This window comes from Sylvia atricapilla, chromosome 1 (genome assembly GCF_009819655.1).
Source record: "Sylvia atricapilla isolate bSylAtr1 chromosome 1, bSylAtr1.pri, whole genome shotgun sequence".
Classification (NCBI taxonomy): domain Eukaryota; kingdom Metazoa; phylum Chordata; class Aves; order Passeriformes; family Sylviidae; genus Sylvia; species Sylvia atricapilla.
This window is the reverse complement of record NC_089140.1, coordinates 148,901,767-148,914,032: the sequence shown is the minus strand read 5'-3', so window position 1 is coordinate 148,914,032 and position 12,266 is coordinate 148,901,767. Positions and strand designations below refer to the sequence as shown.

General features: G+C 40.1%; 1 protein-coding gene across 2 annotated transcripts in view; it reads left to right on the top strand.

Annotated features, from left to right (window-relative positions):
- Nucleotides 1–12,266, top strand: part of AGO2 (argonaute RISC catalytic component 2) — a 57,408-nt gene that overhangs the window by 31,030 nt on the left and 14,112 nt on the right. For both annotated transcript variants that reach the window (XR_010745449.1, XM_066336571.1), the window contains exons 8-15: nt 197–344; nt 558–677; nt 812–934; nt 2,613–2,746; nt 5,051–5,235; nt 7,114–7,273; nt 9,835–9,925; nt 10,987–11,181. Coding sequence is in view for 1 of the 2 variants with exons in the window: in XM_066336571.1 (XP_066192668.1) it covers nt 197–344; nt 558–677; nt 812–934; nt 2,613–2,746; nt 5,051–5,235; nt 7,114–7,273; nt 9,835–9,925; nt 10,987–11,181 (1,156 nt within the window). In the remaining variant the exon portion in view is untranslated. The remainder of the gene's footprint in view (nt 1–196; nt 345–557; nt 678–811; nt 935–2,612; nt 2,747–5,050; nt 5,236–7,113; nt 7,274–9,834; nt 9,926–10,986; nt 11,182–12,266) is intronic.

Here is a 12,266-nt window from a genome sequence, read left to right as displayed (position 1 = left end):
AATATAAGGAACAAAACTGATACAAGCTTTTTACAAGAAGATAACTGATCAGTATCTGAAACTGGTATTTAATCATTTGGATTTTGTTTCATCCTCCTTCAATAAGCTTAACTTGTGCCAAGAAGTGTACTGAGGAGCTGTGGGAGAAGCATTTTGCATGAAGTAATAGCTGCTTTCTGTATTTGCTTTCCAACAGATTCCCACTTCAGCAGGAGAATGGACAAACAGTTGAATGCACTGTAGCTCAGTATTTTAAGGACAGGCATAAATTAGTTTTACGCTACCCCCACCTTCCGTGTTTACAAGTTGGACAGGAGCAGAAACACACATACCTTCCTCTGGAGGCAAGTAAACTCATAGAGAATTCCATATTTTGGGGCTGGGGATAGGGGGTCAGAGGGAAAAAGGGTTCAAATGTTGGCAAACTGTTTTCTGAGCAGCCAGATTTTGAGAAAATCTGTAGTGCATCAGTGAAAGAAAAGCCATGAGCCAAAAAAGAAAACCCCAAAACAAACAGTTGGACTGTGTTTAATTATCTTTTTATGGGGAAATTTCAGGTGTGCAACATAGTGGCAGGACAAAGATGCATAAAGAAACTCACTGACAATCAAACTTCCACTATGATTCGAGCCACTGCCAGATCAGCCCCGGACCGGCAGGAAGAGATCAGCAAATTGGTGAGTGTTGTGTCAAATGTGAGGCAGCTGTAGGAATGGGCTTAATTTTGCTCACCCTGAGCAGGTACTGACTGACATGTTTATGCACTGCACACAGATTATGAGCTTGGTTTTAGACATTTTTATCATTTCAGATGCGGAGCGCGAGTTTTAACACCGACCCTTATGTCCGAGAGTTTGGGATCATGGTCAAGGATGAAATGACAGATGTGACTGGCAGAGTTCTACAGCCTCCCTCAATCCTCTATGGAGGCAGGGTATGTCCACTGGGTCCTGTACACTCTGTGATGGCCTCTGTAGTGTGGTTATTTGAAATGAATTGTGTTTTGTGCAGTGGGAGAGCTGTCACAGGGGTGGTGTTCAGAATTTAACTTTAGGTTCTCAAAGTTCATAAATGTATTGGCCAATTTGCATCTCTCTCAACTGCTGTTTTATTTCTGAATGTAAAGCTGGGTTAAAAATGATCTTTTTTGCCTCAAACACTCTTTCATTGTGTGTTGTAAGAAATAGCTTCTAAAAAGTGGTTTGAGTCAATGTGTATGGAGAGGAACAAAGATCATTTCAGTTATCACTGTATATATTTGAAAAAATGCTGAAATATTCCTGAACTTCTGGTTGGTTTTGAATATTCTGGGTGGAGCAACTGTGTTTAGGGAATCTGTCTTGAGGTATCATCTCTATCAGCATGGCTTTCCCCAGAGCCTCTTCCTGTTTGGAATATTTACCCACAGGTTTTTATTTTACTATGGCTTTTCAGATGGCCTTTCTGACATAATCTTTCTCTTGTGATATCTTTTGTAAAAAGACTGAGAAACGGGATTTTCCATCAGTTACATACTGGGACTTGTTGCAAGATGAAAGCTTTCATAGCTGGGTGGGATAACTTCATTTGTGAAGGCTTTTGATGAACCTCTTCAGCTGGCAATGCATCATCTGAATATAATTCTGTTCCTGTGCACAACAGACTGGTGCCTCCAAACCCATAATGGGAGAGGATCTTGAGTTTTCCGCCTAAAATTCTTCAGATGACTTAGGCAAATTAGCTCAAACCTCCCTTCACTGGCAGGTTCAGGTCCCCCAGGCCTGACCCTGATTTGGGGACTGCTTTCAAGAACTATTCTGGCACCAGCAGGTTGGGGGAACTTAATGGCAGATGCCTGTTGGAAAGTCATAGTGGGGGAGGTACTGCCTTCAGCACACAAAACTCTTTGCAAAATCCATTATCAAATTCATGTATGTAGCCTGAAAAATGCACAGAAGCTTTAGTTATTGCTGGTAGGTGAGAAGGAAGACATCATGGTAACTTGTCTTAAGCATCTATCAGTATTTATTAAGGTAATTAACATCACCAAAATTACTTTAGCTGCTTTATTACATCCTTTGTCCTCCAGATAATCCATCCCAGTAATACCTGCTTGGTGGGAGAAATAAAAGTGTTGGGCAGGTCCAAGTTGAATAACTGATCACCTTTCTCAGCTTGTTCACATTTTTTCTGGAGTTGTGAGAGTGACATTGAACCACTATTTGCCTCTAGTTAGTGATGCATAAAATATTCATAGTACTTAAATTAACTTTCCCTTGGAAAGTTCACTGAGCAGTTGTAAAGTCACTGTAGAAATGTAGCTTCTTGTTAACGTTCCCTATCAAGCATGAATCTTACTTTCCATATATAATTTCTATTTGCTGCTGATAAATACAACCAAAGGCGATGATCAGCAATAAAAATGAACAATGTGAGCTTTATTTTTCACCTGGCTAAGAAGCTGTCTTGCTACAGTGATAAAATGATTATTATAAGATAGGATGGATGTTTGTGCAGGGGAGAGAACTACCCGAGGGTATAAATCACTGCCAGTTGGAGGGAAATAAAGCTAATTTTGGTTTAGCATCAATCAAGTTTTGCATTAATGTTTAATTTTTACCTTCCACTTCTAGAACAAAGCAATTGCTACACCAGTGCAAGGTGTCTGGGACATGAGGAATAAACAATTTCACACTGGAATTGAAATAAAGGTTTGGGCAATTGCCTGCTTTGCTCCCCAGCGTCAGTGCACTGAAGTTCATCTTAAGTAAGTATGTTGTGTAACGTGGTGCTTTTGTCATTTATTATGGATGCAAATGCCATAATTTCACTTTTATTAAGAACATATTTTTGATTGAATTGTTTAACACATGGCCATACATCTTCTGTCTCTTTGTGTTTTGAATGATGTCAGTCTGATTTCAGTGCTAGCATTAGGAAATCCTCCAAATCAGACTTAACAAAAGCCATTTATGCTCTGTGGCAGGATTCTGACCAGTGAGCCCTTAGGACAGACTTTAAGATAACTGAGATGATGTAATGATAGGTGTTTATCACTAAGTGTTTTTCAAGAATGACAGCTAACGTGTGTTCTCTTAGGCTCCTTTCCTGGTTATATGGAGTAGATTTTTTAATGCAGAATTTATTTAAAAGGAATGTTTTTTATCCAAAACCTTTTCCTCTTCAGAGTTTCTGGAATGTGCAAGTTACTGTATTTGCCAGATGAGTAGGACTGGTTGTTCTACTGACTTCAAGTGTTTGAATGAAGTTTTCATGTTTGGTTTATCTTTGGATGAGCCGTGATTGTTCAAAGGCTCATCCAGTGGCATCTGCCATTGGCTCAGGGAAGGTGTGCAGGCCCAGATCAATGTCTGATCCCTCCTTTCTCATGCAGCTGCTTTCCCTTCATGCATGGACAAGTGCAGCCTGTGGAGCTGCCCTGGCAGCGATTCAGCTGCTCTCTGGGAGGTGAATGCAAGGCAGGGATTGCTCATACCAGTGGCATTGCCATGACAATGTTCCTTCAGATGATTTGCCAAACAGCTTGGGAGTTTTTCCCTAGCAAGTGATGAGCAAGCAGTGGGAATATTTTTACTGCCCATTGTGTGAGGAGGGGAGGGACTTGTTCTGTCCAGGCACAAGATTCTTCTGTCAAGAACTGGGCTGCTAGAGAACTTTCCCTTCCATGATGCTGTTTCTAGTGGAAATGCTGTGTAAGCCAAGTTACTCAGTTTTGAGAAACAGACAGAAGTCTTCAACATAATGAGCCAAAATAAAATTATTTGGATGGCTTAGAATGAGTTTGTGTTTACCATGAAAGGACATTGCTTCGTGCCAGGAAAATGTCTGCATCCCATTCCATCTTGTGGCCTCTTGTACATCTTGTTGAGCAAGTTGCAACTTGAATGCTGCTGATTCATCAGAGTAAATACCTTCAAATGCTCTAAAAGTCTTCAAAATCATCTTGCTTTACCTCTTGAGAACAGAGAGAGAACCTTTCCTCATAGGCACTGTACTTCCAGTGGACTTTTAACAACTGAAACCCTCAGTTGTTTCAGAGTTGAATGTTGAAATCACAGAAGGGTTTGGGTAGGAACAAACCTTAAAGATCATTCTGTTCCAACCCTCTGCCATGGGCAGGGACACCTTCCCCTAGACCAGGTTGCTCCAAGCCTCATCCAGCCTGGCCTTGAACATTCCCAGGGATGGGCACATGTTCTGCCACTGACTCTGCTGTAGCGTGTGCTTGTTTTTCCAGAAGAAATACCCTTTTCTGCAAGGAGCCTCAGGCTGCAGGGATGAAGCTCACAGGCTGTTATGATTCATGCAAGTTAACAACAGGTTTAGAAGAAGTGAAATCTTCACGCCTCTCAGTCAGTGGCACCCTGTGGTGAAGATGAGCAATGGTTTAGACAACTCTGGGAGGGTACCCACTCCAGCTTAATAAAAAGGGCTTTTATCAGTCAGCTAAAAGGGCTTGCAGGTGGAAGCCTCAGAAAAAAATAGGTTGTCTCCATATCTGACCACTTCCATCCAAGGGTGAATTTTTTTTCACCAGCCTAGGAGAAGGTGTGCTTTCACCTTCAGGATACACATTTTCTCTGGTATCTATGAAATTGTGCATTATTATGGATTCTAGACAATTCACTGAGACAATTGCTGGTAATTTCTGTTGGTTGTTTTGATCATGAAGAAAAAAGGGAAGAACTCAAGCCCTTTTTGTTGTGGTAAGAGATGGATTTATGTTAGAGCAGGCTATCCCAAATTGTCACTGTTGCAGCCTTTTAGCAGAAAGTATTTTATCCTGTATTTCCCATAGAAATGAGGTAGAATTTGCTTTGGAAATGAGGGTTTTTTTATTAATGGTGTTGTTTATACAGCATATTTCCTGTCTTTCTTTCGGTGACTACACAGGCATTGTCAATTAAAGATGCACTTAGGGTTAAATTCCCAGGTTTTTGGACAGCACAACTCTGCAAGTTAAACAGGATTGTGCCATTGAAAATAAGACCAAAAGTCAAGACGGGGTTTTACTGTCTGATAATGTGGTGTATTTCTGTGCATTCCCCAGGTCCTTCACAGAGCAGCTGAGGAAGATTTCCAGGGATGCTGGAATGCCAATCCAGGGGCAGCCGTGCTTCTGTAAATACGCCCAGGGAGCCGACAGTGTGGAGCCCATGTTCAAACACCTCAAGAACACTTACACTGGGCTGCAGCTTGTCGTGGTCATTCTGCCAGGAAAAACACCAGTCTATGGTCAGTGAGTGGAAATGGTGCATTTCAGTCACAGTTTTGTGTGTTTTTGGGGAACTATCCCAGGGAGAGAGGTTTAATGCTGATTTAACTCTATAAATTCCGGTTAGGGAATGGGCTATAAATTAATTCTACTATTTTTGTTGTGCTGCATGTTGTTTTATATTAAGACCTAATTATTTTCAGTATTTTTTTTTGTTTTTAATTTGCTTTTCCCTATTCTCCCTGCTGGTTGCATTTGAGATTCAGGTTGTGAGAAAGCCAATAGAGGGCTTTAGTGGGATTGACATTGATAGGCAGTGGATTATAATATGCTTAATAAAACCTGTGTGCTGAGAATTCTAAGTGACTGAAGAAGTAATGACTTCAAGAACTCTGTAGCTTTTAGAACATCTTTGCTTATTCACACAATCTCCTTTTGGCAAAAAAAAAAATATTGAGTGAAGGAGCTTTCTTGTCTATTTTTCTTATTATTTCAATTTTTTAACTTGGGTTGCAAGGATACAGGTGTATAGAAAGTGAAAATTCAGGAAACTAAACTGTTTTTTGGGAACAGTGACAGTTAGTGCATTTTACATGGCATACACACATGGGTTTCAATATGTTTTATATAAACCATGCATTTTCCAGCTCTTCCTATAGGCAGGACTGCTTTTCCTGTCCTGTCTCCCTCCTTTTTTCACTTACCTTGCCCAGTTGGAGCAACAGCCACTGTTTTTCTTCCATAGCTTCATGGACTCTTCTCTGATGGATCAGATCTACCAGGCAGCTCCACATTTGTTTTATCTCATCTCTCACCATTTTAATATTGCACAAAATAATTTTCCAACTTAAATATTATCTCTTACAAGATGAAAAGAGATGAAGCAAAGAATCTTAAGGAAATAGTACTTTTTCCCCCCTTGAATTCAGCCTGCAAAGGAAGTGGCTTGTCTTTAATTTGTACAATAAAAATTTGGTACAAAATGACATTTTTACTATTCCTGTTTGGCATTAAAAGGGAAGTCTTCTCCTCTGCTTAACCACTAAGAGGATGTGGCACCACTCTCATCTTCTTTCCTTGTCATTATCTTTAATTACAGTTATTTCTGCCCCCTCTAATCATCTCTCCCTATTTTCTCCCTACGCTCTTCCATACGCTGCACTTCTATACCCACAGTCTTGTCTTTTCTCTTCTTCCCACCCTGTTTCTTTCCCTCTCCTGTTGCCAAAGAGGGTGGTTCATCTTCTCTGAGCCAGTCTTGGAGCCAAAATTTCTTCCCTGAGTAAAAGAGTATGTGGGGCTCAGAAAACCTTGAAGCCTCAATTTTGTTGTTAACAATGAGATTTGATTTAACCTTTGGAATTGTACAGTATTTAGTGAGTTTCTTGGAGTTTTTATTGACCATTGCCTGCTAAACTGGCCACTTTTTAATATAAGTGATAAACTTGCAGTGAAGTACTGATGAACTGCTTGGCTGAATATTACTCAGCACTTTACTGTTAGGTTTGTGTTATTATTCCAGTGTTTAATAATGCAACAGGTGGTCAATATCATTGCCCACATCATTAACCAAAGCTGATGATATAATGCTACTGTTGTAAAATAAGAACTAATTTTAAAATTCTTAGTTAATATAAACCAACAGTTGTTGCATTTAAGACCCAGTTAGGTGGAGCAGAGCAGAACTGGGGGTAGGATCTGGAGGCTGGGTGAGTTTGGGGAGTAGGCTTCATTTTGTTCCTTTAAGCTTGAGCACCCCTTTGCTACAACTCTAGGTGTAGATAATTGGCACTGAATTCAGGTCTCCTCCAATCTTTGATTTGCAATTTGCAAATCTTTTTTTTGTTTCTCTCATTCTCTCATTGCAAATCTTTTTTTTTGTTTCTCTCATTCTGTAGCGGAGGTGAAGCGCGTTGGTGACACGGTGCTGGGAATGGCCACTCAGTGTGTGCAGATGAAAAATGTCCAGAGAACAACACCACAAACTCTGTCCAACCTTTGCTTAAAAATAAATGTCAAATTAGGAGGCGTAAATAACATTCTACTGCCACAGGGAAGGTAAGCCCATCTTTCAGAGGGGGAGAGGTTATTGTATTGCAAAGAGAACGTGCGTCATGCTGAGATAACTGAGAGGTTTTATCTGCAGCTGTAGCACTGTAGTTTAAGTGACTCTTCAGACAAACTCTTTTGGCTTCTAATAAATAGTCCTGCAAAAGTTAGGTTATGAAGACAGGAGAGGAATACTTGTTTCTGTTGAAATTTATAATAAAAGCATTGTTTTAATGATCTGACCACTGAAGTACACAACTGTCACTTCAGTACACACTAGAATGAAAAATCTCTAATATTTTATTTGCCTGAGTTTTCAGAAACAAATACAGACCACTTAGAACATCAGTGCCTTTTCTTTTGGTCAACATTCTTCTCTTTGAGCCTGTTAACTGCAGTGGAAACATGAGCCTGCTTTGGGCCATGGACTATGCTCTCAGAGTTGCTGAGTTTGCTGGCTGTGGAACCCAGTGTCTCTCTGGTGTCCTCTGCATTCAGTGTTGCCATGAAGGTGGAGTATTGGGATGGCTCTGGATGTGCCAGGCTCCACAACATTTGCCCTGTGCACCTCATTTGTCAGGGGTGTTACTGTGCTGTCCATCCCTTCCAAAAAGTACCTCCAGTACTGTCACTTCTTTCAGCTGTCCCTTCCTCAGTGATTTTCCAGGGCATTCTGTGATGGTGATGCTGCATTCTGGCTCTGTGAACAGTCCTCTCTCTTACATCCATTAAAAGCTGCTCCCAGAGAAGAAGGAGCCCTGGCTCCCTCACGAACAGCCAGTCAATACCTGTGTCAAGGATGGTTCAGCTGGAGCCTGCAGAGCTGTAATGTCTGTGGGTTCCATGGCTGCACCATCCCACTTTCCCTCTTGGAGGCAGGAAGGGCTTCCCACCATCTGGGGAGGAGTATTCCCTCAGTACCTGGCCTGTCTCCTCCCATACCCCCATCCAGTCTGGGTGGTTCATTTCTGAGATGGGCAGTGGGGCAGGGGCAGGGTCCCCTACCCCTGTGGCCTGCTCCTGGGCAGTAGCACCAGTCTCTGGGGTAGATGTCAGGGTGGTCACCCAAGACATTCCCACCTTATCTCTAAATGCTAAATAAATTAGGCCTATCAGCAACACCAGCTATTGTATGATATCAGCATCTAGAGAAATATTTGAAAAATATTTGAACCCTGTGAAAGGTGGTGGGGAGCATTGAAAGAAATGAGTGAAGGATTGGGAAACCCGCCCCAGATTGCTTTCTCACAACGGGCACCATTATTAATGAAACCCTAGAGACATGAACTTAGTGTGTGATAGTTGTACAGCCATGTGTCCACGGTCCAGAGGAAATTTAAAATCCAGGAATCGCTCACCTTATGTACCCATTGTGCAAACTAGGTAATAGCCTTAGTCCTAGGATCCATGTTTAGATGAGGAGCTGCAAATGGGGAAAATGGAGCCACAACCATGTGCCAACCAAACCAGGGTAAGTTAGACCACATGGTGCCTAATGACGTTTCTGTGTTCAGCACACAAAATTAGGTCATGCAGGAACTATTATTCCTTTTTTACCATTTTCTCTCGATGCCCTCGAGCCCCACATTGGGCACCAAAAACTGCTTGGTTAGGAGACAGGTGTCTGCCAAGTGGGAATCTTCCTGGAATGGAAAAGATGATCACCTCCCTCCAAATTATTGTAACTTTGAGGACTTTCAGGCAAAGATGTGGGTAGAGAAATAAGAGTTTTTTACTAGAATGAACATATATATATATATGTAAATATAGACACACAAAAATAACAGCAATAACAGAACCCAAACAACAACACAAAATAACAACACAAAAAAGCCTAGTCCCCAACATTACCTTCCCATTTCTTTTAAAGATGGTCTGCAAACAGATTAATTTATCTCTGTAACCATTAAATCATTGCCCCACACACCCACAAAGAAATTACGGTGGCCCAAGATTTCCTGTTTGAAATTGTTTTATTAAGGAATAGAGTTGGAGTTTAAAACTTGTGTTGTATTGCTTTGGTGTTCCTTTCTTGGTGCAGTGGTTTAATATCTTAACCTAAAGATTTGTTTAAAACTTTCAAGCTCAGTTAAAAAAAAAAAAATCTACTTTGCAAATAATAACTTTGATGCCTACTATTTTTGGACTTCCTTACTGAGACTGTTTTTTATTTGGAAAAACATTTTTATTCATAGCATCTGCATATGTGCAGAGTCCTTTAATTTTCTCAGATGCTGTTTGTTACTAAGGGATAAACTTTTTCTCTTTTCCATGGTCCAGTTGATAAAAACTTCAATTCCTCAAGTTAGAAAAAACTAGATATATTTTTGAAACTAATTTTTAATTAAGAGCAACAATTAGCTGTGCTTTAAAAATCTGCCTAAGTATTTAGCATGAGAACCTTAATCAGGATTTTTAATTACTGCCACAGGACAAGTGACCAGCTCTGATCAAATGCCAGTTGTTAATGAATTCACTGCAGGAATACAGAGTGCTGTCTATTTGAGTTTTAATGTGCTTTATTAAGCATAAATCTTGCTGCTTCTACAAATTTCCCTTCTCTTTGCCAGACCCCCAGTATTCCAACAGCCTGTCATATTCCTTGGTGCAGATGTAACTCACCCACCAGCCGGGGATGGGAAAAAGCCTTCCATTGCTGCAGTGAGTAAATCGTGTCCTGGTCTTTCGCCCCAGCTCCCTCCTGCTGCTCAGCTCTAATGCATTTTATTGCTTTTGTGGTCCATTGCTTCTGATTGCCTAATTATAGCATTATAAATTATTTTTCTGCAGGAATTTACTGAAACTTCAGAGAGCTTGCTCTGATGCTAATTACTTAAATGTGTTTATTAACTTGTAAAATGCCTGAGTTGCTTATACACAGAGGAGCTTTTCTGGGAGCTGATATTTATCAGCAGCCTGATAATGAGCTGGTGCATGTTTAAATCTGCTTCTTTAGCACTTAGAAATGTTCAGAATTTCTTCATTGCTGATAGGGAGCTAGGCTGGCTCAGCTGTGGTTTCTGGGGACACAAGCTACCAGAAAACACAAAATGTGCAGTAATCTCTTGGAAATGTACTTCTTAAATACAGGGAATGGTCTTTAGCTTGTGTTATGTCAAGAACCTGTAGTGGCTGCTCAGGATTGTTTAATAATGATGATCTTTGGTGATGTTATATGTCTGTTATAAAAATTACACCTGTGTGTCCAGGGAAAACCAGGTGGAGATGGACTCACTTCTTTAGATTTTTTTGTTTGCTTATTTTTAAATCCCATGCCACTTTTATGGGATATGGATGTTAATGTTTCATTAACAGAAGAATCCTTTCCCTTGAGGAAGGATGTGGATATTTCTGTGGTCCATCACTATTTCAGTTTGATAGATCCAAGAAATGGGCTTGGTGTCCCAGAGTTCCCTGTGCTGCAGTCTGAACTAACTTCATGGTTTCATGGTATCAGTGCTGCAAACTGTATTTGAGTTTTTAAATGCCTATAAATGCAAAAAGGAAATGAGTCTTTTATATTTCAAACAAGTTTTCTCTTTCAGTGCTGCCACAGGTGGACTAAACCCAGAGCTGTTTCCAAGCAGATTTTTATTTCAAACACATCTTTGCCAGGCCAACCACTCAGTGTGCAAGATGCCATTAAAGACAGTGCAGTTATCTCATGAAACACCTTTATTAAAGTGCTTTCTGGTTTGATGCCAAGCCTTTTTTCCCTCTAGGTTGTAGGAAGCATGGATGCTCACCCCAACCGTTACTGTGCCACTGTGCGGGTGCAGCAGCACCGCCAGGAAATCATCCAGGATTTGGCTGCCATGGTCAGGGAGCTGCTTATCCAGTTCTACAAATCAACAAGATTCAAACCAACTCGCATCATCTTCTACAGGGATGGTGTTTCTGAGGGGCAGTTCCAACAGGTGATAGTTGTCTTTTTGAAATTCTGATGCTGTAGTTTCGTGGTAGTAATGGAATTTTATAATTCCACCTTGATGTGGTTGGAATTACAAGAAATATAACCTCAACAAATCTTCCCTCAACAAATTTGTTGGATTTTAACCAACAGGCAGGAGAAGTGTTTCCATATTTTCATGTGCTTTTGAAAATACTTTTCCCCTTTATAATATTTCTCCTTACAGAATTATAAGTGAAAAGTGTAGTTTTAGCACTCAAGTTTTGTTCCACACCTGTTTCCTATTTAAGATACATTAGTCAGACTGTATCTCATACAGTTGGGCAGTAAAGAGAAATTAATTTTCTTTTTAATGAGGATTAATAAATATTGGATTTTCACAGTCATTTTTATTCCTGTTAAAACTCATGAGATACTTTGTCATATTTATTTTGTTTGCTCGCTAATACCATATTTTATGAAATATTCTTCTATATATTTTAAATACATTTATATACACTTTTCAGTATTTATGTATGTAAACAAAAGGTACAGAATTGAGTCAGCTTCTCAAAATCCAGGAAGAAGGGAGGGAAGATCACTTGCTAAACTTGAATTGATAAAATAATCCTTGTATGAACTTTTGATATATCCTCTTTTCAAATGTCACTGGTTTTCACTGAAATTTTCATATATAATTAACCCACATTCCAAATGATTGCTTTTTGGTTTGTTCCACTTTCCTTATTACTGATGTCAGTAATCCTGCACGAGACTGCACAAAGCTGGGAAAGAGCAGCTGAGCACTTCTGGATTTTATCCCTCGTTCTAGTCTGAAATATAATTAGTCTGTTGTATTCAGCAGCCTAATTTAATGTTCGTTTGTATTTGGTAGTTAAAAAGATTTTGACATGCAGGTTATTAGTCCGAGCCTCATGCTTGGAGCTGAACAAATATGAAAGTAGATCTCTCCTGGCTCAGGAAACTGCTGATGTAATTTGCCCTCATCAGGGGAAGAAATTAAGGTTTGGTCCTGAAAGCTTTGACATCTCATTACTCTGAGTGACAGTGCAGGAATGAACGTGATAAATTGTCTGTGGAAGAATAAATCTG